The following is a 25,673-nucleotide window of genomic DNA, read 5'->3' as shown; positions in this document are numbered from 1 at the left end:
TATTTCAGCTTCAATCCTAAACCCTGGAATAACTAAGGATTGAGATTTGCACAGTAGAAGAGTAGGAGGCGATGAGTGAATTCCAAGCCCGAGGGATTCTTTAGTGGGCTGGCTAATTATGGGCCTTAGCGAACCCATTTCCCTGCGGCTTGGCTAGCACCGACGCCTTGTTGGTACTAAAGAGCCCGCGCCTGTGCGGAGCGCAACTCGGATTAGTCCCACCTCGGGGACTTTGGATGAGCGGAGCCAGAGGAACGCTATAAAACAAGACCCGGGGCACCAGAGCAACTCATACCTTTCTCGGCCTTTTGGCTAAGATCAAGTGTAGTATCTGTTCTTATCAGTTTAATGTCTGATATGTGGGCCATGTGTCCACTTCGATATTAAATTTATTTTTTGTGGGGGAGGGTCCATTACAGTAGCTTGCTACTGGGGCCCTCGTGTGTCGCTCGGGCATTGCACTACTGCCCTAGCCTGGCGCGCCCCAACCAAATAAAAATCAATTGTTCTTTAGGCCTGCTGGTAACTTAATAAAGGGCCCATTTGGTCGCTTGTTGGGCCTCCAGTTAACGAGACTAAACGAGGAACACAAACAGATGCGTTGGCAGTTTGGCATGTAAACGGGGCCTCCACGCATATTGCACCAACATGCTACGGCCACCATACTATTTAACAAGTTCAGATAGATGGCTAGAAATGTTTTCAAAGTAAAACCAAATAACACCTCTTAAACTTGGTTGTTTGCGCAATGTCTCCAAAACGCTGTATTTCCGTTAGCAATAGTGGAAACGCTGTATTTCCGTTAGCGATAATGGAAATGGGCTCCGATTCATAAAGTAACCTCTTAACAAGGCCTCCTATATGCATTTAACTCAACTCTACATATCAAGGTCACTTAGTAGAAAGATGACAAAACTGACCTACTTTCACCTTGATAATAATTCTTTCACAAAACTTGTGCGACTTGCCTGCACGAAGCTGACCAGCTGATGGCGCTATGTGAACCGCGCATAAGACATAATTCTCTTCTATGAATAAATGATACTGAACAACCAATAACACAGGAAAATGGAGGCTTCTGCTGGGAGAGGCAGCCGGCAGCACAGTTGCAAAGACCAAAGGAATTTACAAAAGGCCGAGATGAGGCCGGGAGGCTGCGCCCGTCACGCAGCACGATCTGGCCATCCTCGTCCTTGTCGAACACCTTCTCGATCAGGTCATTCCAGCTCGTGCACTGCCTGGACCACGCCGGCGGGAAGCTCTCGCTCCTCTCCGGCTGCTGGTGGCCTGGTGCTGCCCGACGTCGTCAAATGTTCCATAAGGCGACGGCCCCCTAGCGTCAGGCACCGACAGCGTGATGGCCCTATAATACCCCTTACCGATGCACATCAGTGTCCTAATCCAAACATATGCGCGTGGAATGGCACTCTTTCAGCCGACTAGCTATATGGCTGCTTACATGGTGCATATATGCATGCAAATATGAAACATGCAACGTTACACGTCCGAGAATGACATTGACATTGCTCAACACAATTCCAGGGAGTAACCATTAGTTTCATTCCATTCAAACTGAAACAGTTACAGCATACATTGCATCACTTACAAACTGCACACATTGCAGGCGAACAGTCCGTATAGGCAGTGATAGGCTCAGCCCATGCAAAACGGAACAGACAGAGCAAAGCGAACAAGTTTTATTATCTCCAACTCCCAGAACTAAAACTGTAATTTGCAAAAGTATTAACTACTGGAGCATCGCCAAGAACAACCTACAGCTGCCACTGTCAATCCGTCATCACAGCTGGAGCATGCTTCACATCTATATAAAATTGAATCCAGGCCATAGCTTCATATGCTTGAAACAGTTGATCAAATATAGATGCAGTCCCAACTCCCAATCAACAATGCCTTCAGCACTGGCAAATTTTCTGAAAACAATCATTTACGAAATAAATTGAATGAATAGTAGTACTGGTTAATTTCAAGAGAAACGAAACTTAAAAAAAAAAGGGGGGGCAACAGGGTAGAAGATCCAAGCATCAGGCGAATAGCATCGTAAAGAATCAGCCAAAAAAACGTATCACAAAAAAATCAACTTGGCAGAACCCAAAATATAAACATAAAATACATTTATAACCAGCTTACCAGCGTGAAAAATGCATGCATAAACCCTGCCGAAATTGATGTGCACCAGTAAAAGTCTAACGATGTCTGTGACTAAATAACTTAACCTTGAAATACATGCATAGACCTTGAAACCTTGCTGTTCCTCATAAAAAAAACTTAAAAAAAATGAAATTCTGTATATAAATTAACCTAGTCGATTTCTTTCCAGTTTCCTTGATGTTCATGAATGATAATTGATAGAAGTCATTTTCATGAAAAAAGAAAGATCAGAGGAGCAATACATCAAAGCTACTAAATAATTTTATGTTCGCTTGTTCAAATAGTAGTTTAAGGAAACCCATTATTTTCTCCAAAGAAAAGCAGGTGCACGGATCAGCTGGATCTAGATTTTCCTACATATCTCATATTACCGGGTTGAGATACTTAGTTTATCCTTAAAGGGTCAAAAGGCATAATTTTTACATGTTGAAAACAAAATTGTATTAAGATGTCACTTTAAACAATAATGGTTTAGTGGAAGCCATATACATAAAAGAAGTCCAATGCTATTAAATTGACTTCCCAGAGTGAAGACCCTATATTCCAAAAGAAACTATAGCAGTTTCCCTAGAGTTAGCTCAAAACAGTTTATACTTAACATGAAAGTTGACATACAAAACCTGACAATTTTCCAAGCAGTTAGAAGGCTATACAAGCTATGAAGGAGATTGTAGTAGACTAGTGCACCAAAATTTGCCTTCACATTCTCTATTTGAAATTTGATATTTCCAGAGGAATGAAGTTAACCTCATAAAATCCATTACACTATCTAGTATGATTAAAATTTCAATTTCGATGAGAAAAATAAACTTGAAGAATGCTAATTCTTATCATGATCAACCCTAAATCTAAATTTCTATCAATAGTGTATGACCATACATTCAGAAGCTCCTCAACTTTCAACACAAATGAAGTCCTCCAATCACACAATTTGAAGTCACATAATCTGCAGTCTAAATGATACAAGGTTCTTCTCAAATGAAACAATTATTGACTGAAATCCATATGTACTGTGAGTTGTGACCAATCGTGGAAGCAATCGGCATATGAGTAACAACTAACAAGCATCAAGTTATTATGGCATCGAGAGTTTGAAACACGCAGAGGAGTGGGTGATGGAGCTCTCTCTTAGTCTCTTTCTTTCATGCAGGCTCAGACTAAGAATTGCATATAGTGTCATAGACTCGTAGTCATAATGTAGTTCATATACTATTTTTAACTATATTCATAAAAGGAAACACCTATCTTGCACAACTCACTGTATACATGAGCCCTACAGCAATATATCACTTTGGCACCACCGCAACTGGAATGAAATGCAATAGATGTGATGACTCATTGTCAGCATTTCCTAAAAGGATGAGTAGAAAAATGTCCATGTGCAAAAAAATAGATTAAAAAGAAAACCAGAATAGTCATCCTATCAGCACTATTATTTTGAATTACCAAAACATGTAAATTAAACTCTCCTCTATCTTCACTTTGCTATCCATTCCAGCAGCAAAAGAATACCTGAGAGATCATCGATGTTTTACTCTAATGAGGCAATGCCTCCTCCACCTCCTTCCACCCCTCAGTTTTATCTGGGAACTTCTCCTTCATCTTCTCAATGATCCCCTTTGCCTCATCGATCCTTGAGCTCCCAGCAAGTCCATTCACAAGCATTTTCATGGTCGAGAAGCATGGCACCCAATTCTTAGCTGCTATCTCATTGTATACTCCAAGGGCAGTGTCAAAATCATCACCCTTACAAAGGTAATGAATAAGCATAAAATAGAAATTGATATCTCCAACAAGCCCCTTCCTTCCCATCTCCTTGTACAGACGTTTTGCTTCCTCCAAATCCCCCTCCTTACAGAATCCATAAATCAGATGATTGTAGGTCACCCAGCTTGGCTTTGTGCCCTTCTTCACCATCTCGTCCACTAATGCCCTCGCCTCACCACTCCGACCGAGTTTGCACAAACTCTGCACCCTCACATTGTATACCGGCAGGGACTCACCACATCCATTCTTCTTCATGAGCTCTAATACCTTCCCGACGTCATCAAACCTCTCCTCCTTGTAGAAACCAGCCAGAGCAGTGGTAAACGTGGTGGCGTTGGGCTTCAAGCCCTTCTTGCACATTTCATCAAAAACCGAGTAAAAGGACCTTATGGTGCCAGACTCGGCGAATGATTTGATGATGGCATTGAAGGTCTCGGTGTTGGGTTTGACGCCATGGGCGTCTGGGAATGTCTGGAAGACGCGGGCGGCCTCCGTGTGGTTACCGGAGACGATGCACGCAAAGATGAGGGCGTTGAGGGAGCGGGTGGAGGGGGAGGACTGGAAAGTGGAGATGGCGTCGGGGAGGAGGTTTGCCTGGCCGAAGAGCACGATGGCGTGGGGCGCGTGGCGCGGGGTGAGGACGGTAGAGGCGAGGTCACGGAGGGTGTCCGGAGCGGAGGAGAGCTTTGATGCGGCTAGAGACAGCGCGATGCGGTCGATGTGGGTCTCCGGGGTCAGCGCGGCGGCGCGGCAGATGGAGAGGATCTGGTCGGGGGGAGGCGGCGGGGAAGACTTGAGGAGAGAGATGGCGAGTCGGGTCTTCTCTCGCGAGGTGAGGGGAGTGCTCGGCGAGGACGGGTTGAGGATGGAGCCCGGAGTGGGGACCGGTGTGGTGGTGGCAGCCGTGGACAGACGGCGTCGCACGATGTGGCGAACGGCGGCGGCCATGGCGGCGTCAGGTTTAGGGTTTAGAACTTGGGGTGAGTGGTCAACCCGGCCCGTTTGGATGGGGATGGGGACTGGTATAGCCGTACAGGGATAGGAGATATTGAATCTTGGTCGTCCGTTCTTCAAGCCTCATTTAATCAAATCCATTCATTCATTTCTCTTTCCCTATCTCACTCTTTGTGTCTCAAGTATCCAAATGGTACCTGCGAGTGAAATCTCTCCTTGACGGATCCCACTCTGCCATACCAATGGTTCGATTTCCGTTACAGGTGTCCTTCTAAGGGCTTATTTAGATATAGTCGGATTTTTATCAATCCACGTGTGTTGAAATAGATTGGAGTAAAAATTAAATTAAATTTCACCACAATCCACACCAATTGAGGTGAACTCGATAACATCCAACAAGGCCTAAAATGTAAAATAAAATAATCCATCTATAAAAGTATTCTATTTTTTTCTTGTTAAAAAACATATAGTTTTGTAATTTCTAAAAAAGAATTAGGAGAAAAGAAAAAAAGTCATCTCTAAGAGTTTCTAATAACCTACTCCTAAAATATAAAAGATAATTTTACATCAAAAATCTTATATTATTTCTAAATTAACATAACCATTTTTTATATATACTCTCTCGTTATTTGTGTTATAACCCTTTCTAGTCCTTATTTTTTCAAATCCTTCCACCTTTAGATTGATTCACCGATACGCACGAGAGAGCAATATCGCGCGGCCACGACTACGTGCAAAGTTACGCGTGACGGGAGAGGATTTCCCAAGTGCGTAACGAGGGAGGATTTCCCAAGTACGTAAATTTAGAGTTATTGGAGAGAGGGTTTTTCTCATCTTACTAAAAAACCAAGGATTAGCAAGGAATAGGGTACTCTTGGAGATTCTCTAATAATGAGCCTCTAAAAACATGTTGCTTACAACTTTACAAGTTACAAGGGATGGATCATGAGTGAAAGATGGAGCTAAAAATAGAAGTTCGATCTAGTTCCAACTTGTTTTAGTGGACCTTATGTGGGAGTGTGAAAACTTGTTTGGCGGGACTTTTCTCCAACTCCTTCGAAGAAGCCCTACCAAATATTTTGTAGTAGGAGTCATTTTTAGTGAAAACATAGAGGAACTTATGGCTCTGCTAAAATTGCGAGTTCTTAGGACGAGCCCTGCCAAACACCTCCTTACAAAGAGCTTCAGCTCCACTGATTAAGTTGCTCATAAAGGTAAAGCAGAAAATGGATTCACCAATAAAGTAAAGTTATGCCAAACAAGGCCTTCAAGGAGTATGCCAAAGGAATAGAAAGTGTTATGTTTTTTGTTATCTTCCTAATACGAAATTTTGCATCTTGTAGCCAATGTGGACATGTCATTGAAAATGACCCCACGTCATGAAAAATGTCCTCTTTGCATTTAAAGGGGGTGAGCTTGCCTTATGGGTGTATAGATATTTATTGTGGGGATGCGAATATGATGAAAATTTGAACGCTGTCGCAACTTTTTTAGAATTTTATGGGTGCAGGCACACCCACAACTCATTATAGAGATCCGCCTCTGAGTAGAGGTGATGTCCAACTATGCTAAGATCTATCAACGGTTGTTAGCCAATGAAAGGTTACGTCCAGCAAGGCTAGAGTGTCCCAAGGCATTGCGCCATGGAGAAGCTCTCGTAGGTGTCATAGTCCTACCGGCCAAGGTAAGCCATCCTTCAATACCATGTCGAGGGTATCCTATAGTTGTCGTAGGAAGGAAGATAGGTCATTTTGGAGGCCACTTTCTACCAACAAAGTATCTCTTTGACTTAGGGTTTTCAAATGACGCCCATAGCCTTTACCAAATGTAGAGGTATTTTTTCTATGAGCGAGATAGGTATTCTTAATCTTGAAAATGGCATTCAATATTCGTCATTGATCCTATATATGTATAGAAAGCCCACATTCTTAGCCGGGCACAAAGCTCTTTTTTCGAGGCCCAAGCACAACACGATCTGGTGGTGGGCGTGTTTGGGCTAGCTCGGCCTAATGACCAGGTCCTACACCATTTAGCATGATGTTGGGTACCATAAAATAGGATACTCAAATTAGGAGGATAAAAAGCGGCAAAAAAGAGTAAGAGGAACGCCCGACCCCTTTTGGCCTCGAGCGCAGACTCCGTCTCGCCCGACCCCTCTGGCCTCGGACGTAGACTCCGCCTCGCCCGACCCCTCAGGCCTCGAGCGCAGACTCCGTCTCGCCCGAGCCTTGGGTCTCGGGCGTAATCTCCGCCCCGACCCAGCTTTAGCCACGAGCATAATCAACGGCTCGCCCGAGTCTCGGCCTCGGAGCTAAGCTTCCAGTACACGGTGGTCGTACCCCTGATGCGATGTGTACCATGCCCCCCATGCTGCAGCAGGGCGTGTCAGCCACTATTCCAACAACTCTCGTCACTGTGGCACCTTACCTCTTTTAGTGTAGGGCATTGCTTGACAGTAAAAAGAGGTATGGAGAAGATTAACCTCTGCCACTGTGACCATACTCTGGTTGTTACTGTTTTACTATTATAGGACAAGCTGTAGTACTTCAGACCCGACTTCCACGATCCAAACAGGGCTCGGCGACGCTCTACAGGAATAACCACGCTGTCAACCATACTCCAAGGACGAGGAAGCCAATCTCCACAGGTTCGGCACTGTCACTCCACCCTTTGCTAAGAATAATTCACAGGCCTATACATGTAAAAGCCCTGCCACCCCTTGCGGCTATAAAAGGGGAGGCAGGGCACCCTTTAGGGGACACAGCACTCATCATCGCACTCAAGTAGCACACTCCACTCCACATGCATAGAGACAGGGACTCAGGACATTGAGCCTCCCTCCACTCACTTCCTCAAAGCCGAGACCTGGGACTTAGCTCTCTCTCGCAACTAGCTTGTATACCCCTACTACAAGCACTCTCGGGCGCAAGGCAATACAGACTCCAATTCTCTCACTGGACGTAGGGCATTCAAGGCCCGAACCAGTATAAATCCTCTGTGTTCTCTTGCATCACCATTCGGGTTTAGGAGGGCACGCAGACTCATCACTCGATAGTGCCTGGACCCCGAGTCCAGACACCGACACATGATCTTAGACCATGACTCACCTCTCTATGGAGGAAACCTTGGGTTTTCATGGCAAATAGTTAATGCTACAATCTAGGGAGATGAATGCCTAATCACGAGGTTCCGCTAGATTTTTTCAAGTGCTCGTTCGAGAACTTAGATTTTTGTCGATCAAGATCTGTTTGTCTTGTCTCTCTCATAATACCGTCTACATGTTATCATGCAACGGTACCTTGACCAACAATAGACCCAATAGAAAGAAGCCCTAACTAATCACAAGATTCTCGTAAAGAATGAGTTGTTTTGCATTATTCAATGAAACCAATATGCTATCATAGTAAGTATTACAAATTCATTTTATCTAAGAGCCTTCGATTAGATAAGAACAACTTTGCTCGCTTTCGCTACGACTTTGATGGTTTCCATTTCCTCAATCAAGTTACTGCTTATGAGTCGCTGACTCATTCTTCAACAGGCACACAACTATATTATCAAGAGTGAGGGATCACATAGTGACTTAAAGTGATCTCAATGCTCATGGTACCTTAGAAAAAAACTTGTGAGGCACAAATTACCTCCCCACAAACACCATGAAGGGTTCTATGGGCTAATTGGTTCGGTTGATCCGAGCTATGTCTACCATTTGGATTCCGTTAATCTCCTTAGATGCTCCGAGCAACCTTTGAGCGGACTTCTCTACTAGATAGTATCATCAGTAGTGATTTATTGCATCCAGACCATTCAAATTTTGCCATGCCGACTAGTTTTAAACTCTAGGGCATGGTGGATGTACTTGAGGTGAGTATAATTCTAGTGGGTGTTTGGTTTGAGAAATTGCCCCATTCTAGATGTGGTGGCGCATCCAATAAATTTTGATGAAATACTATTGCTAATGCTTATACTGATTATAGCTTCCACCCCCCCCCCCCCCCCCACACCCCCACCCCCCAAAGAAAAGCAAACAAATGAGTAAGAAGTGGTAAGACAATGGATTTACCATATTTCTCAAATCAAACACCCCAAAGTGTAAAGATTCAGCACAATTTGTCGGTTCAGACATAGGAGTGCACAGATTCCTTTGACATCCATGGGCATGGCTGCACCACACAAGCTTACACAGTTAATTTTTTTTAAAAAAAGGAAAAAAACTGTTTCTCAGTCAAAACTCAGCATCAAAATTAGCACAGCTTGTCTAACAAATCTTCAAAGCAGACGTGCGCACCGACGAATCCACAAAGACACAGTATAATAACTTAGCTACTGCCCCGTATGTCCGTATCTCCCTCCACATGCAGCATTTGACGATCTAGGGATGGCGTCCTACGCCGTCTTCCTTGGCTGTTCACTCCCACATGCGCACGTCCCTACTTCCCTCAGCTCGTCGCCGACGCCGATGCAGTACAGGAAGCACCGCGCCCAGCTTATATATATCGCATCGTCTCCGAAGCTGCTAGCCCACTGCGCTCTGCAAGTTTAACCGGACATGGCCTCCATGTCGCATTTAATTGCTAAGCCAGCTCCAGCTGCCACCTTTCCTCTATCCTCTCCGAGAACGAGCTCCGGCTTTAGGCCTCGCCGCGTCACCGTCCAGCGCGTCTCGTGCGCATCGCCAAGAGGCGAACGCTCCGAGCATGACGCCCCAAAGCACGACCGCCGCGACGTCCTCCTGGGCCTCGGCGCGCTCAGTGCCAGTGCCACCGCCACCCTGGTGACCGCGCGCCGCGCCGGCGCCGACCCCGTCGCCACGCCCGACATCTCTTCCTGCGGCCCGGCAGACCTTCCTCCGAGTGCCAACGTGCTGACGTGCTGCCCGCCGCCCTCGAACGCGCTGCCGGTGGACTTCACCCTCCCCGACGCCACGTCCCTGCCGCTCCGGACGCGCCCCGCGGCGCACTCGGTCACCGCGGACTACGTCGCCAAGTTCAACGCCGGGATCGCCGCGATGAAGGCGCTCCCGGCAGACGACCCGCGTAGCTTCGCGGCGCAGGCGACCGTGCACTGCGCCTACTGCGACGGGTCGTACAGCCCCGAGGGTTTCCCCGACGTGGAGCTCCAGGTGCACAACTCGTGGCTGTTTTTCCCCTTCCACCGGTGCTACCTCTACTTCTTCGAACGCATCCTGGGCAGCCTGATCGGCGACCCCAGCTTCGCCATACCGTTCTGGAACTGGGACGCGCCGGACGGGATGCGCATGCCGGCCATGTACGCGGACCCGTCATCCCAGCTGTTCGATCCGCGGCGTAACAGCCGGCACGCGCCGCCGAAGCTAATCAATCTCGACTACAACGGGAGGGAGCCGAGATTCTTCACTGACAAACAGCAGGTTGATCACAACCTCAGGGTCATGTACCGTCAGGTAACGTGCGGTTATATTGTTGTTACTATGAACTGATGACAAAAGCAGAATACATGGTGTCGGAATCTTGTCAAAACTGATCAAAAACTTTGTGACGTGCATGTGCGTCAAAATCGATGTTCCATCATCAGATGGTATCGCTGAGCCCGACGCCGTCGCTCTTTTTCGGCAGCGCGTACCGCGCCGGCGACGAGCCGAACCAGGGGCCAGGGCCGGTGGAGAACATCCCGCATGGTCCGGTGCACATCTGGTGCGGCGACCCGAACCAGCCGCACGGCGAGGACATGGGCAACTTCTACTCGGCCGGGTTCGACCCGCTCTTCTACGCGCACCATGCCAACATCGACCGCATGTGGTCCGTCTGGAAGGGGCTCGACGCCCGGCGCCACACGGACCTCACCGACCCGGACTGGCTCAACGCCTCCTTCCTCCTGTACGACGAGACCTCAAAGCTGGTGCGCATCCGCGTGCGCGACGTGCTCGACACCGACAGGCTGCGGTACCGGTACCAGGACGTGCCGCTGCCGTGGACGGCCGCAAGGCCAACCGTGACCGCCGCGGCGCGGAGAGCGGACTCGCTCCTCGCGCCCGCGGCACAGGCCGCCACCGCCGCCGCGGCCGCTAAGAAGGCGGGCGAGTTCCCCATCACGCTGGACGAGGCGACGAGCGTGACGGTGAAGAGGCCGGTGGCGGTACAGAGGAGCAAGGCGGAGAAGGCGTCCAAGGTGGAGGTGCTCGTCATCGACGGCATCGAGGTGGACAGGGACGTGGCCGCCAAGTTCGACGTGTTCGTGAACACCGAGGACCACGCCGCGGTGGGATCCGGCGGGCGGGAGCTCGCGGGGAGCTTCGTGAACGTGCCGCACGGGCACGGCCACCGCCACGGCCATGGCAAGAAGGGGAGAGGGATCAAGACCAAGCTGCGGCTCGCGTTGAACGAGCAGCTCGAGGACCTCAAGGCCGAAGGCGACGAGAGCGTGGTGGTCACCCTCGTGCCGCGCCAAGGCAAGGGTAAGGTGAAGGTCGGAGGCGTCAAGATTGAGCTGATGCATTGAAGAATTCGTTTATCTACCATGCAAAATTAAAAATAAGCAGTTTCTTTCCGCGAAAGACGAAAGATTATTGCAATAAGTGGATTGGCAGAAGACATTGCTTTGTGAGTTTGTGTTGCGTCTGTCTAGGATTTGAATTTTATTTTTATTTTTATTTTTATTTCTGGGTCTACGCAGAACTGTCCAAGTTGCATGTGTTAGTTTGAATTTGAATAGATTAACAAGATTGCTTCACATTTACTCCGAGTGTCAGGCTACCAGCAGGATTGTATAATAAATAAACAAACATAAACATATCAAAATGTGAAGTACAGTACTACGTCCTCGTCAGCTATTAGTGGACCTGCCGGGCGCGTGTGGCCTCGTGGGCAGTTGAAAATTGATCTCCGGGAAGTTCAGTTTTCAGAGTCCAAGAAATCGGCAACCCCCAAGCTAAACCATGTGCAAGAGCTACAGCATCAATCACATTGCCGCTTGTCACTCACTTTGCGTCATCACTGTGTAATTTGTGTCGAACAGTTAGCTGAACTTCACGCTGCATATATTGCTGCTGAAAATCTGCATCAGTCAAGATAACTCCCTTGAATGGTGTTTACATCCTGCCTACGTGGTGTACGTTTTTATACAAAAAGAAGATTGAAGAGAGCAGACAGACAGCTCTGCAATAATCCCTCTCCCTTTCCCGTTAGCTTAATTAGCTCCCCCTACGGTCATCTATGCTTCATTTCGTCGTCTGCCCTGATCATGTCGGCTTTAGGAGGACTGGGACTGCTATCCTTGTCTGACCCTCGATCTGGGCTCTTGTAGTGCTCAGCTTGCATGCCTTCGGGAGGGTAGTTTTGCGGGTCGGCGAGGAACGAGAGCGCCGCGACGACGTCGCTGATCCCCGGCCGGCTGGCAGCGTCCTCCTGCAAGCACATGGACGCGACGGCCAGCGCCTGGTACAGCCCCTTCACGGGGTACCTCCTGCACAGCAACGGATCAGCCAGCTTCATGAACCTCCTCTTGTCTCTCAGCAGAGGCGACGCCTGCAAGAAATCGTATACATGCATTATTCTCGGCGGATCGATCGTTCGGCCGGTAACCGCAATCGATTTCACAATTTCCTGTGGAACGAAACGAAAGGAGAAAGTCACTCACCCAGTGAACGAGGACCTGCTCCTCGGACGGCCTGGCGACGTCGATGGCGCGGCGGCCGGTGATGAGCTCGAGCAGCACGACGCCGAAGCTGTAGATGTCGGACATCTTGGTGAGCTTGCCGGTCATGGCGTACTCGGGGGCGCAGTAGCCGTACGTGCCCATGACCCTGGTGCTGACGTGGCTCTGGTCGCCCATGGGGCCCAGCTTGGCGAGCCCGAAGTCGGAGAGCTTGGCGTTGAAGTCCCTGTCCAGGAGGATGTTGGACGCCTTGAGGTCGCGGTAGATCACCGGCGGGTTGGCCACCTCGTGCAGGTACTCGATGCCCTTGGCCGCGCCCACCGCGATCTGCATCCGCGTGTGCCACGGCAGGGGCTTCCAGTTCGGGGGCAGGTCCAGGAGGTGGTCCTCCAGCGAGCCCTTGGGCATGTACTCGTACACCAGGATCCGCTGGTCGGAGTCGGTGCTGTAGCCCAGCAGCTTGACCAGGTTCGGGTGGTGCAGGAGGCTCAGCATCAGCACCTCCACGAGGAACTCGCGGTTGCCCTGGAACCCGTTCCTGTCCAGCTGCTTCACGGCGATCACCTCTTTGGTGTCCTCGAGGAGCCCTTTGTACACCCGGCCGAAGCCGCCTTCGCCGAGCAGGTTCTGCTCGCTGAACCCGTCGGTCGCGGCGCTCAGCTGGCTGAACGTCAGCGCCCTGCTGGGCATGTTCTGGTTGCTGCCCCGTAGGATCTCCTCCGCCGCATTCACGTTCTTGCACACGTCTGCATGCAGCACAGCATCATTAGCCATGCACGCATAGGCCTGGCTTCTGCATCCATCTGCATGGCGTAGGAGTGGCTGTTGGATGGATGGATGACGGGCTTACCCGAGTTGGCCGAAATGTTATTGACGAGGTCGGCGAGCTCGCCGCTGCCATCGCCGCTCTCCTTCTTGGCCTTCTTCTTCTTCCTCCAGAACTTCCTCTTCCGCCACCTTTTCTTCTTGCTATCTGCTGGCGCGGAAGCCGGCGCCGACGTCGACGCCTCTTCCTTGCCGCGCACACCACCTGCAGGGGCGGAGGCGGACGGCGAGCAGCAGCACGCGCCCGCGCTGCGGAGGAACTTCTTGCCGTTGCTGCATCTCTTAGCGGCCGATGAGAAGAGGCCCATCGCGGGACCGACGCGAGAGTGGGCGGGGCGCACCCTCGGGTCGATCCGCGCGAAGAGGGTGGCCCGATTTCTTGGGGATACTTCTACATTGACGAGGGCCGAGTCTGTGGACGGGAATCGCGTTCTTTTTCTGGACGTGGGTTTGGAAGGCGCGAGCCAAATTTGGCAAAGTGCTGAGTGCTCTTCGTTGTCCGTTCCGGTGAGAATTGTCGCCTAAATATTGCACAATATTAACGGTTTTTTTAAGTAACACAAACGGAGAAAGAATCTGACCAACTGATCTCGAGGGTGGTGATGTAATGGTACTTCATATTTTTCCTCTTCTTTTATCTAAAAAAATTCTTTTGAGTTTCACGCTTGACCTTGATTCATATTACCTCTCCATCCACGAAAGAATATAGTTATAAAACTATACCGGTCAAACTAATTTAAATTTAACTAAACTTATAGTAAATAATATTTAACATTTATATCTCTAAATAAATTTATATTGAACATATATTTTGTAACTTATCTAATGGCACTTATCTTATCTTATGAGTGTTAGTTTTTTTTTATAATTTTAGTTTAAACTGTTTGACTCTATAAAATGTGCGAATTGTATTCTTATGTGAACAAAAGAAGTATTTGCTAACACTTGCATGCACGGTCCAAACGTTACAGATGTAGAGAGTACTCAATGGCAAAGTTAGAAAGGCTGTAAAGAAGATGTTGGATTAGACAAGGGGCGCTGAGTTGATCGAAAATAAATTGAATTTTTTTTTGAGTGAGCTGGAGGGGCTTTCGCCCCTGCAGGGATTTATTGATAAAAATAAGATTATGGAACTACAAGAAACAGTTCTTACAAAAAATCAGAAAAAGAGGAGAGAGAGTGGGGGGGGGGGGGGGCGGTAGAGTTAAGAGACAAAGAAAATTAAGACTATCGAGCAATCCATTGTAGATTTTGACACCATTGATCAAACAAAAGCTTAGACCTGTCTTGACTCTTGACACGGTACGAGACCTTCGTCAGCTCATTGTAAAAGGCTCTTTTGCACTCTTGAGTTGACATTAGTCTGTTATTGAAAATTGTTTATTTCTTGCTTTCCAAATCGTCCAACTCATCAAAATGACTGCTATCATGTAGGACTGGGATCCTAGCTGAGCTCTCAGAGCCTGGGTGTTCTGAATCGTGTCACCATCTTGTAATATTTGTAGATCAAGAGTTTCCCAGCATTGTTGCGCATATGTGCATTCCCAGAACAGGTGATGCACTGATTCTTTCTGGCCTGATATACAGAAAGCACAACTGTATGAATCCAGTTGCATTTTCCTTCTCATCAGGATGTTTTTTGTGCTCAGCCTATCTTTCGTCAAAAGCCAGAAAAAAGACTTGATGCTTTGGCTGGCAATAAGATTTCCATAGCCATTTGAGGATAGGTTGTACCGGCTGGTGGCCCATCATTAATTTGTATGTAGTTTGAGCTCTGTAGCTAGAGTTTTGTGCTGAGTAGGTCCATACATCTTTCTCTAGCTCATTTCTGTTGTGCATTTGCATCTGTTGTTGCATCACTTGGGCTTGCTGGAATGCTATTTCTGATAATGGTAAATTGAATAGGTCAGTGACATTGCCAGTGATGAAGGCTTTCCTGACATTGATCTGTTTGTCCTTTGCAAAGGAGAATGCTTGTGGGATTATTCTGCAGTATTTCTGTTTCCCATTTGTCCATCCAGAAGTGACAAGTCAGACCAATATTCACCTGAACTCTTGCCATTTCCTTGAATTTTGGCAATCCTTTTGACTCTTAGGGCTATATCAAATCTTATGGAATGTGAGTCTCTAGAGGCAAGGCCGATGCTGTGGCCCAGGAAGATTAGGCCTTTGCTTGCTCCGCCTCCAGTCCTTTCGTCCATAATAATAAACCTAATTATAACACAGTACTAAATTAGTTTTTAACTTAACTAACTATGTATAAATAAACAAGAATCTTCTACTGCTTGGTTGAGTTCCTCCTGCTCTTCATCTTCTATAGAAAGTGAATAAGTGATTCTATGAGATAAAAGTGATTTTGTAAATGAAAGTGATTTTCTAAGGTTGACTTCTATGCATAAAGAGAGATGCTCCGATAGCCTTTTTTAAAAAACTATAGTACGAATCTCAAAGCAGCCAAGCTAAATAATTGAATAATTTCTTAATTACTCCCTCCGTTCCAAATTATAAGTCATTCCAAGAATCTTGGAGAGTCAAAGCATTTTCAAGTTTGACCAAAAATATAGAGACAAATATAAAGATTTATGTCATAAAATAGGTACACTATGAAAATATAACTAATAAAGAATCTAATGATACTTGATTGATACAAAAAAAATATTATTATTTTGCTATATAAATTTGGTCAAAGTTGAAAAAATTTGACTCTTTAAGATTTTTAGAATGACTTATACTTTTTTTTTTGTGTAGGTTCCACTTGGGTCCGGCCCGTCTGAGCCCAGCCCAAACACAGTCCAAGCTCATCTCTCTGCCCAGTTGCCCTTTGTTTGGTGCTCGTTCCAAGCATTTTCGTGAGGTTCGACTCGAGTGATGCCGGGACCGCGCAGCCGGCTCCGCCTTCACCCTCCTCGTCTCCGTGTGCCGGCAAGGAGCGGAGACGTGCGACTGCGAGGAGTGGACCTCTGCTGGAAGGCATTGTGTACCTATTTTTTAGCAAAATTATATGTACCTGTTTGAAGAGCTCCCACGAGCTTTCTCATTGAAAATTTTTCAGATTCATCATGGATTTTGTCTTCTTAAGTTTTGTTAGTTTATTTTAAAATAAAAGGATTATGTTGGGCTGTACAACATCCTCTCTGATCATCAGTGTGATATGTTCAAATTATTATGTATGTATGGTATAATATTCTTTTCATATGCCATACGATACTATTAAATTTGCCATTAAACATATTTTATAAAGCCTTTCACTTGAGTGTCATCTTATCTTATACTCTTATAAAGCTAAACCCCACTAGAGATTTCTCTCAACATGCAAGCTATCTACATCAACAATCCACTATAACTTGCAATTATAACCAACTAGCACATGTAATTATGATAGTCATCTCTTTATCTACTAACATGCATTTAGTTGTTCATATTGTGTCAAATCATTCAAAAAAATAATTTAACATAATTTTATTCATATAACTATAAAAATAAATAGTCTAATTTCTTTTTAAATTATCTGAAATTTCCGCAGCAACGCGCGGGGTATTCTTCTAGTTATAAAAAATAGTCCTGGCTTTTAGGCTACTAAATAATTCGAATATATCCAGGTGCCACTCGTCTTAACTTTTTTTTTTGTCGCACGAGCTATTAATATTTTATCTTTTTTGTCGCACAAGCCATTAATATTTTTATCTATGTTTTTAGACAAACTTTAGATACTAAATAAAAAATATATCTAGAACTCTACTTTTTTAAGATAAAAGTATATTTTAATAAAAAAATGCAACTAAAATTACACTCTTTTTGGACGACATTGTGTCGATCTCAACATTTTAGAGCAATAGAACGTCACAGTCCAACTTTGCTTCTCAAAGTCCAAGTCCAAACCCCAGTTCTCTTCGCTCCGACGTCCGACCGCCGGGGCCCGGGGCCGATACGGCGATACCCACTGCAATGCTCCGCGATCCACGGCCATGGCCTTCCTCAAGACCCTAAACCCTCTCATACGCAAGCGCGCCACCCCGATCTCGAACCCCAGGCCGCTCCTCTCCCTCCACACCTACCTCGCCTCATCCTCCCCCACCACTACCGCCGCGGCCAACCCCTTCGCCAGCGATGTGCACACCCATGTCCCCATCCGGTCCGGCGGCCCGCTGTTCCTCTCGTCGGCCCCATGGATGCTGTCGCAGTCGGCGACACCGCTCACGGCCGCGGCTGCCGCCCTTGGCGCCAAGCTCCGCAGGGCCCAGGCCCTCGCCGGCGGCCGCGCGCTGGCCGTCGCGGACGCCGTGAGGTGGGAGCACAGGCGGATCTCCGGGGGTGAAGCGGAGGTTGCGGCGTCTTCAGGAATTGTGGGATGTGGAGGTGAGAGGTTTCTGAATGCGCCCAATTTGGTGTCGATTGGACGGATGGTGTCAGGGCCTGTCATTGGATGGTGAGTGTTCTCATCTGTTTTTCGTGTTTAGAGCTGTATCCAATGTGGTAATAGTTTGACTAGAGGTTCGGCAAGACACCGAGGAGGGTTCAAACTTGATAACCATGATCTCTTCATTTCTAGCTTGCCTTTATTCCAGGAACCATCTCACTGTTTAATTGTTTTTATTTAGTTGATGGCATATATGTACCATGATCTTAAAAAGCCAGAGCCAGTGAAGTCAATACTCCTGAATGATGCGTGTGTGGATCTATTGATTAACGATTGGGAACTCAGAATATTTGAATTGGGGAGACTGAGAATCCAGATCAACAATTTGAACCGGCCTATTTCTCTAAAGTAGAGCTGCTCCAGGATTTTAATTAGAACATCTGGTCGCCAAGGCTTACACATTCTATCAGCGGCTGGGTATAAGGATTATGGGTTTTTGGAGTTGAAACATGTTAGTTATTTAATGGTGTTACCTATGGACTATGGTCATATAAACATGTGCTTCAATTTGATCGTTCAAGTTGGCACATATTAGGAAGGAGCACTGAAGTTGGGTTGTGTGCATGCAAAGTGATATTTCATAACGCAAATGGATCAGCTGATGTGTCAACATTTTTGAATGCTAAGATCAGGCAACCAGCTGTAGCTTTTGCTTCAACATAGCTTGAATTCTTGGAGGCCTATTCTAGTTGTACACATCAATCTCTATGCTTATCGGTGCCATTGCGCCATCTCTTTGATGGCTTTGTGTTGTCCATTCTCATCTAGTGAATGTTTGTGAAAAAAGTCAAATTAGACCTTTGTCTTTGGTTCTGTTGTTCTGGATATTTTGACGAATTTGTGGTTCTTCTGTCCTCAATGTTGTATCTTGCTCTCTATGCTGTACATTATTATTCTCTATTCCTCTCTATGGTCCTGCTTTTTTTTCTTATTATGAACTCCATGCACTATAGGATGATCGTGAATGAATGGTATCTTCCTGCATTTGCCACATTGGCTGTATCGGGTGCAAGTGATTGGGTAAGAATTGCACCTTTGGAAACTGCAAAATCCATTACAATATTACTCATTTCTTCTGTTGTGTTGTTGTCTGAACATAGTTGGATGGCTTTTTAGCGAGAAAGATGGGCATCAATTCTGTCTTTGGATCATATTTGGACCCTCTGGCTGACAAGGTTAAACCGACACTTTCCATTTTTGTTTCTATGTTAATTGTGCTGCTAAGCTGATGTGCAATATCTATGGTGTTGGTTAGGTTTTGATTGGCTGTGTTGCTGTAGCCATGGTTGAAAAAGATCTTTTACATCGTGAGTAGATCACCAAGCATCAATATATTTGTTTTGTATTGCAAAATTTCCTTAGTAAAGTAGCTCATAGTTTTGACATTATATTTGTATTTGTCTGAAGGTTCTGGTTTTAATCAATATTTTAATTCGTGCGCTGTTCATTTCACTTGAAGCTGGTCTTGTTGGCCTCGTTGTTGTAAGAGACTTGCTTCTTGTGGGTGGTGCTTTCTACAAGCGGGCTTCTAGTCTGGGATGGAAGGTACTGTTATATATATGTTTTTTTTTTGTGATCCATCAAGTATATTGTGGAAGCTTTTCAATTAACTGAATGTCCTTTACAAATTTGTGCCAGTGGAACAGTTGGTCAGAATTTGTTAACTTAGATTCGATTCGTCGCGAAAAGATTGAGCCTCTGTTCATCAGCAAGGTATGCCTATGTTCACACAGCATTAAATCCTGTATGATTATTGACCTATTGGGTGGAAACATGGTAATAGTTTTGATTGCAGGTGAACACAGTATTCCAATTGATGTTGGTTGCCGCTGCACTTCTTCAGCCAGAATTTGGCACAGAGGAGACTCAGAATTACATTACACTCCTGAGGTGATTTCTTTTCCATATTTCAACTGTTGTTTGATTGTTTCTATATAGTCTTTGTTTTTCTGTGCTTGCATGCATCTTATGTCAGAGTGGACTAATTAAACTATGAGTCTACCTGGTGTAACACAAAAGTTGACCTCACATGAGCATTTGTTTGATAAATCAGGTATATTTACAATGCACCTACTATAGTATGTAAATACTGCAGAATAACACTTGAAGCAACTATTTGAATGCCTAATGAAATGATGTCTATTATTTTGAATCATGGTGTTATCTCCTTTTAAACAGGCAGCACCTAGGTGCTAGGCCGAGCTGCACCGCTAGCACCTAAGGCGTTTTGTCTAGGCTTGTTTGTGTGTAAAGGTGTTGGGCTTAATCTATGCATGAAAATAGGACAGATTAGAGATGGAGAAAGATGAACTGTGGTCATATTGTGTACGGATGCATGATAACATTATTTTTTTGTTCTGATGTGCTAGATTTTCTTTATACTGTAGCCATCTTCAGAAATTGCAAATGCCTAGCATCACCTAGCACTTTTTTTTAACATTGGGTATTATGCTAAATGACCCCCTCCCCCTGCAGTTGGCTTGTAGCTACTACGACAGTCACTTCCACAATAGGGTATGGTGTGAAGTACTACCGGATCAAACCAAGGAGTTGGTGACTGTTGCTGTAGGCAGTTCATGGATTAATTTGCTGCTGCTGCTGCTGCTGATGATGATGATGATGATGACTGACATGTATCAGGCATGCCACTGTGTCTCTTAAGCTTTGTGAACTTCCCAATTTGCAACTGCACAACTATAGGCCTTGTTGCCCCCTTCAGCCTCATGGATTTCCTTAATGGCAAAAAAACTTGGGCAAGATTGGAAAAAGAAGTGAAGAACCGCCTCATGAATGTAATCGGTGCATGATTTGTGCAGTAGGCCTAGTTAAGTTGTGATACTTTTGCCTAGTTTCGGCCTAGAGTGTTCATCAAATTATCAGAGGGCAAACTAGCCGAACCTTTGCTTTTTTGCTTTGGCCAAACACATTAGCTATGTTCCCGGTGTACATACATACGTGCTTCAGAATACTTGAACTGATTTAGAAGAACTTTGGCAAATGGTGATCGCTAGGTGATGTCGTGCTTCGAGATGTCTGCAGGTTAAATACATTTACAACTATGTCCATGTATCAATGCAACTGTTTAGCTGAGCTTTTTTTTAACCACCGGAAGAACGGAAATGTGTTGTGCTCCACCGTATGGATTGAATGGGTATGTACTGAGATCCAACAATTCAGTTGATGTGTTGAACGTAGTATATGCTTTGACTCTACATACCTCATTCTTTCAGGAAGAGGGAGGGAGAGAAGTTACCCAGAGTTGAATTTCCCCTCTTTTCCTAATCACTTCGTACTAGCGGGCTTAGATGCAACGTTATAATCCTGCAAGATAAAAAGAAGTCCCAGATAGTTACAATTAAACAGTTTAATTTCCTATTTTGCTAACTCTAAGAAGTCCCAAATTGTTACAATATATAAGATGCAACATCAATTTGCATGGCGGCTAGACCTAGCTCAACTGGTAGGATAGAAAGTGTAGCCGTGTACGTGTGATCCGTCACAGTTTTTTTAGTAATTTGTTCATAGTTGTATAGAAGAAAAATGAATTGATTGAGACAAAAAGGAAAAGAGAAAAGGAAAGAAAAAATAAGGGAAAAAGGAAGTGAGAATGAGAAAATAAAATTTTTGAGAAAAGTGAATGGACGTGTGATCGCAAAACGGCGGCAGCTTTCCGGTGCACGGTCCGTTTTACCAGACACCACTACACCAGCGTCGTGGAGGCCCATCCGGCCATCCTCGTCTGGTTCTGCCCGCTTTTCGCCTGGGCTGTTGCAACTCGCTGTGAGCTCGTAAACCTGACACCCGTCACCCGATTCTGGCCGCCTGTAAACCCCCAAACGAACAGGGCGGATAAACCTGAAGCCAAGCGTTGGCGGCGGCTTCTATCGAGGCTTCCATCGAGGCGATTTCGAGTGAAGCATACTCTCCATTGCCGGTAAATCCACCTTTCTTCAACCTACTTGCACGCATTTTGTGATAGCATCGGTATCATAGCGTGTTCTTGCTCGCGAAATCTCATCTCCCCTCTTTGCTGTACTGTGCGCCATCGTGTTCCATTTTCATCGCAAATGAATTGCTGCTCTCTGAAGAAAAAATGCCAAGTTTGAATCTTGAATACCTTCTCTTTGTGTTGTTATTACAAAGATTTTTTTTATGTGGTTATAAGCAAATAACAGTATCTGTCTTAAAAAAAACCTAGCTTTTCATGGTTTGAAGTTTAGATCTGTGACCAGTAATCGTTTAGTGACTTGCAAGATTCGGCAGTAATCGCTTAGAGTTTTGTGCAAATTTGCGACGGGCAAATCATGTCAGTCTCTTCCGATCACACACTCGGGTTCTGAGATCCGCTCTCAACTGATCATTAAAAATAACAATTACGAAGTACTGCCGGATTTCATTCCTTTATGCAAAAAAGACCACCAGCTAAACGATTGAAACTTTCATATTGACGTAAAGATAATATAGGAAATCTTTGGGCTGTTATATTTACCCCCGTCATTCATCTTTTATAATGTATTAATTGTGGAATGCTTGCGTGACAGGTTTGTGTGGTAAGGAATCCTAGTTAGGGCTGCTATGGAGTCAGATGGATCCATACGAATTAACTACGGAGAATATGAACACTGGAAGTATGAGAAGTTTGCCAGTGTCGTCAACAACATGTTGCTCCGCCGTAAAAATGTAGACTTGCATAAATTCGAGTTGTGCTTTAAAGGCTACCATCTCATAAACTTCAAGGATGTGAGAACGTGGATTCAATATGCCGTGAACCATGGCGTCAAAGTGCTAGATGTGAACCTGGGTCGGTATGACAAGACTTTTCTGCCTCGTTGCATTTTCACTTGTCGTTCGCTTGAGGAGCTAAATTTACAGATGGGAGAAGCTCCTTACGATGATCTTGAGCATGAGGGGCTTATGTTGCCAGACAAAATATATCTTCCTTCCCTCAAAAAGTTGAATCTCTGTGATGTGGAGGTGGATACTTTGCATCTTCGGCAAATCATTAATGGCAGCCCTGGCCTAGAGGACGTGCATTTGAGCAACTCTGCACAGTATCTGGAGCATGTAAAATCAAACATGTTAAAAAGGCTAGAAATTCATGGCTTCTTTGGTCGAGGCAAAGGACTCACTATTGCTGCTCCTCATCTCACTCACTTTGAGTGCAGGTACGGTCCTTAATCGACTCAGTTGGAGACACTACTTTAAGACTCCATTCTTAAAGCAAGTCCACCGACCGGTCTCAAGTTTAAACATTATTAACCATAAAAGTATTCCACAACGGCCCTTCAAACGTTCTCATTTGAAAACTTATCTAATAAGCAGGGCTAAGCATACTAAGCATTTTCATAAAGCAAGTACCAAGGTAGATATTGAAATCATCAAGGTAGATAATGCAACAAATAGGATTCACTCAACTCCTATTCACCTAATGCATCATATTAACTCAAGTGATATAAATAACTTTATGAAAATACAAGGATAGGGTTTAATGTCCGGGGCTTGCCTTGGTCGGAGGAGACGTTCGGCAATTCAACTACTCTCGAAAGATCCACAAACTCGGAAGAAACCCACTGGGGATCAGATTCTTCCGGAGCGTACTCTATACGTAAAAGTGCATATGCATGATTATGATATATTCAAGGTATGATAAAGACAAATTACATGGTCTTGGATAGAAACAACAAACTATGATTATCTCGAGTACAATTTACCTTCACGGTATGGAAACAACTAACTTAGCTACCCAAAAACATGGATTATTTCTAAACAAGTTTTATCATTTTTATAAAGCAATAAAGTGAATCTATCATATCATAAAGATTATTTTTATAAAAAATAAACCATAACCAGGGAGCATATTATACTAAGTAACCATGGTTGTCAAACAATCCAAAATATCACTCAAACCCTAAAGGGATTAATTATTTCTATTTCTTTTATAAGCATTTTAAATAACTTTATTAATAGACAGAGCATATTTCATCAAACCGAGCTGAAATTAATCATGAAGCTAAATAACATTAACACAAGCTCACATATTAAATTTCATGATTTTTGGATATACCCATAATTTACTAAAAATCATGGAAGGTTTATTCATTAATAAACAAAGGCAATTTAAATACACATGCAAACTATCAGAAAATAGAACCTAATATTTTTCATGTGTTCTACTCATTTTAAGGAAGCCATACAAAAATTTTCATAATTTTTGGATCAGCAGATAAATTAATATACAAAATCAAACATAACTCAAAAACTGCAGAAAAAGAAAAAGAAAACGCTACTGTGCCACTGCGGCCCAGAAGCTCGGCCCAGCTCGCGTGAAACTTGGCCCAACTGGCTTTCCCCCGCGCGCGCTGGCAGATTTGCAGAAAAGCCCTCGGCTTTCTTAGCAACCAACCCGCAGACCAGGCTACTATTCACATGAGTCTACGGCTTTGCAATCAAACCCCTCCCCTTTCTCATCTTTACAACTGCAAGGTCCCCGATGCACCCGGCCGTCCAGAGCGCGACACCCCGCGGCGGCGTGGCTTACGCCGGCCAACTCCGGTCACCCCGAGCCAAACTGAGGCGAGCACAAGCACCAGCAAGCAACCCGCAACCGAACAAGCTAGCAAACCCATACTCTACTGCTCTAGCGAGCTCTGGCCACGAGCGACGGCGGACATGGCCGCGGCGGTGCTTACGCCGGTGGCTCTGGACCGGTATAGAAAGAATGGAGAGGTCAGGAAGCATCGGTGTCTCACCCTGAGTGTGCTGACGCAGAGAGAAGGAGCGGAGAACAGTCGGGTGTTGCTCGTCCACGCGACCAGCGACTCCGGCGGCGAGCTCCGACGAAGAAACTGACGTTCCGGGGACAGCTGTGAATCAACGGAGAAAAGAGCGAGCCGATGAGCATCACAAGGTCATGACGAAGCAAAGATGAGAGAAATGTAGAGCAGAAAGTTGCCCGGATGGGCTGACCACGACGAGTTCGACTACGGTGGCGCTCTGTCGCCGGCGGAAAGGAAAACGAAGAGCTCCGGTGATCTGGTGCGAACGAGGAAAGAAGGGTGGGTTCTGGAGATGCGCAAGGAAGTGATGAAGATATGCCCGCGGTGAATTTGGATATGGATCAACCGTGGCGGTGAATTTTGGATTGGAGTGGAGAGCTGTCCGTCGGTGCTCCGGTGGCAATCGACGTCGGTGAGCGCAGCAGAGAAGGGCACGTCGCGCTCCACTTCGCCAGCAGCTGCTTCACCTTGCCACGGACGCGAGCACGTGCTTGGACGAGATGAAACGGTGGTTCACGCGCTGGCAAACGTCGATCAACGCCCGGTTGTCCACCGCCATGAACAGGGGCTGGAGCTTATCCCCCTCCTTTCCCAAAAGCCCTTTCTGTCCTTTAGCGAAAAACAACCAAAATTTGAACAGAAGTCAAATTTTCACCAAAAAGAAACTTGTGCAAAATTTTGTGAGCTACAAAACATATTTAGGTGTCCCAAACTGATTCTGAGTGGAAACTAGTGATTTTGCCAAAACAGTTTTGAAATTCAATCTCAATTCCAAATTTTTGAATTGGGACAAAACAGAGTTTCCAAAATTACTTTTGATTTTGCATAACAACTTGAAAAACTTCCAACATGAAAGTTGTTCAACTTTTCAAGCTCTACAACTTTCATGTTGACCACTTTTAAAAATTCCAAATAAATTTTGAATTTGTGATTCAATTTAGAAAAGGGGACATTTTCCGGAAATCTGTATTTTCAAAATTACTTTGAATTTTGCTTTGAAACTTCAAAAACTCAAAACACCAAAGTTGTACATCTTGACAAGATCTACAACTTTGCTTTTGGATTCAACTTCAAATTTTGCTTGGTTTTTGAATTACACAAAAGGGGGTAAATCTAGGTTTTTGAAATTAGGG

At 45.4% G+C, this 25,673-nt stretch overlaps 4 protein-coding genes across 5 annotated transcripts; 2 read left to right on the top strand and 2 right to left on the bottom strand.

Annotated features, from left to right (window-relative positions):
• LOC8082382 (pentatricopeptide repeat-containing protein At1g61870, mitochondrial) lies at nt 1,537-4,951 on the bottom strand. 2 transcript variants are annotated; one of them, XM_021457592.1, is made up of 2 exons: nt 3,682-4,951; nt 1,537-1,919 (listed from the first exon to the last, which is right to left on the bottom strand). In XM_021457592.1, exon 1 carries the CDS (start codon nt 4,882-4,884, stop codon nt 3,706-3,708), a length of 1,179 nt encoding a protein of 392 aa, XP_021313267.1. In that variant the 5' UTR covers nt 4,885-4,951; the 3' UTR covers nt 1,537-1,919; nt 3,682-3,705. The 2 variants fall into 2 exon arrangements, with proteins under 2 accessions (XP_021313267.1, XP_002456469.1); XM_002456424.2 differs by having other exon boundaries at nt 1,537-1,931; nt 3,682-4,950.
• On the top strand, nt 9,323-11,604 carry LOC8054733 (polyphenol oxidase, chloroplastic). Its single transcript, XM_002458578.2, has 2 exons — nt 9,323-10,312; nt 10,444-11,604. The coding sequence occupies exons 1-2, from the start codon at nt 9,440-9,442 to the stop codon at nt 11,365-11,367; spliced, it is 1,797 nt and encodes a 598-aa protein (XP_002458623.1). The 5' UTR covers nt 9,323-9,439; the 3' UTR covers nt 11,368-11,604.
• Nucleotides 11,884-13,709, bottom strand: LOC8082381 (probable serine/threonine-protein kinase PBL23). The gene is made up of 3 exons (XM_002456423.2): nt 13,373-13,709; nt 12,505-13,268; nt 11,884-12,392 (listed from the first exon to the last, which is right to left on the bottom strand). The coding sequence occupies exons 1-3, from the start codon at nt 13,653-13,655 to the stop codon at nt 12,075-12,077; spliced, it is 1,365 nt and encodes a 454-aa protein (XP_002456468.1). The 5' UTR covers nt 13,656-13,709; the 3' UTR covers nt 11,884-12,074.
• LOC8082380 (CDP-diacylglycerol--glycerol-3-phosphate 3-phosphatidyltransferase 1, chloroplastic) lies at nt 17,197-20,869 on the top strand. Its single transcript, XM_002458577.2, has 8 exons — nt 17,197-17,773; nt 18,718-18,784; nt 18,865-18,939; nt 19,020-19,071; nt 19,224-19,309; nt 19,403-19,477; nt 19,560-19,654; nt 20,240-20,869. Exons 1-8 carry the CDS (start codon nt 17,313-17,315, stop codon nt 20,319-20,321), a joined length of 993 nt encoding a protein of 330 aa, XP_002458622.1. The 5' UTR covers nt 17,197-17,312; the 3' UTR covers nt 20,322-20,869.

This window comes from Sorghum bicolor, chromosome 3 (genome assembly GCF_000003195.3).
Source record: "Sorghum bicolor cultivar BTx623 chromosome 3, Sorghum_bicolor_NCBIv3, whole genome shotgun sequence".
Lineage (NCBI taxonomy): Eukaryota > Viridiplantae > Streptophyta > Magnoliopsida > Poales > Poaceae > Sorghum > Sorghum bicolor.
Note: the sequence above shows the minus strand (reverse complement) of the source record. Positions and strands in the feature narration are given on the sequence as shown.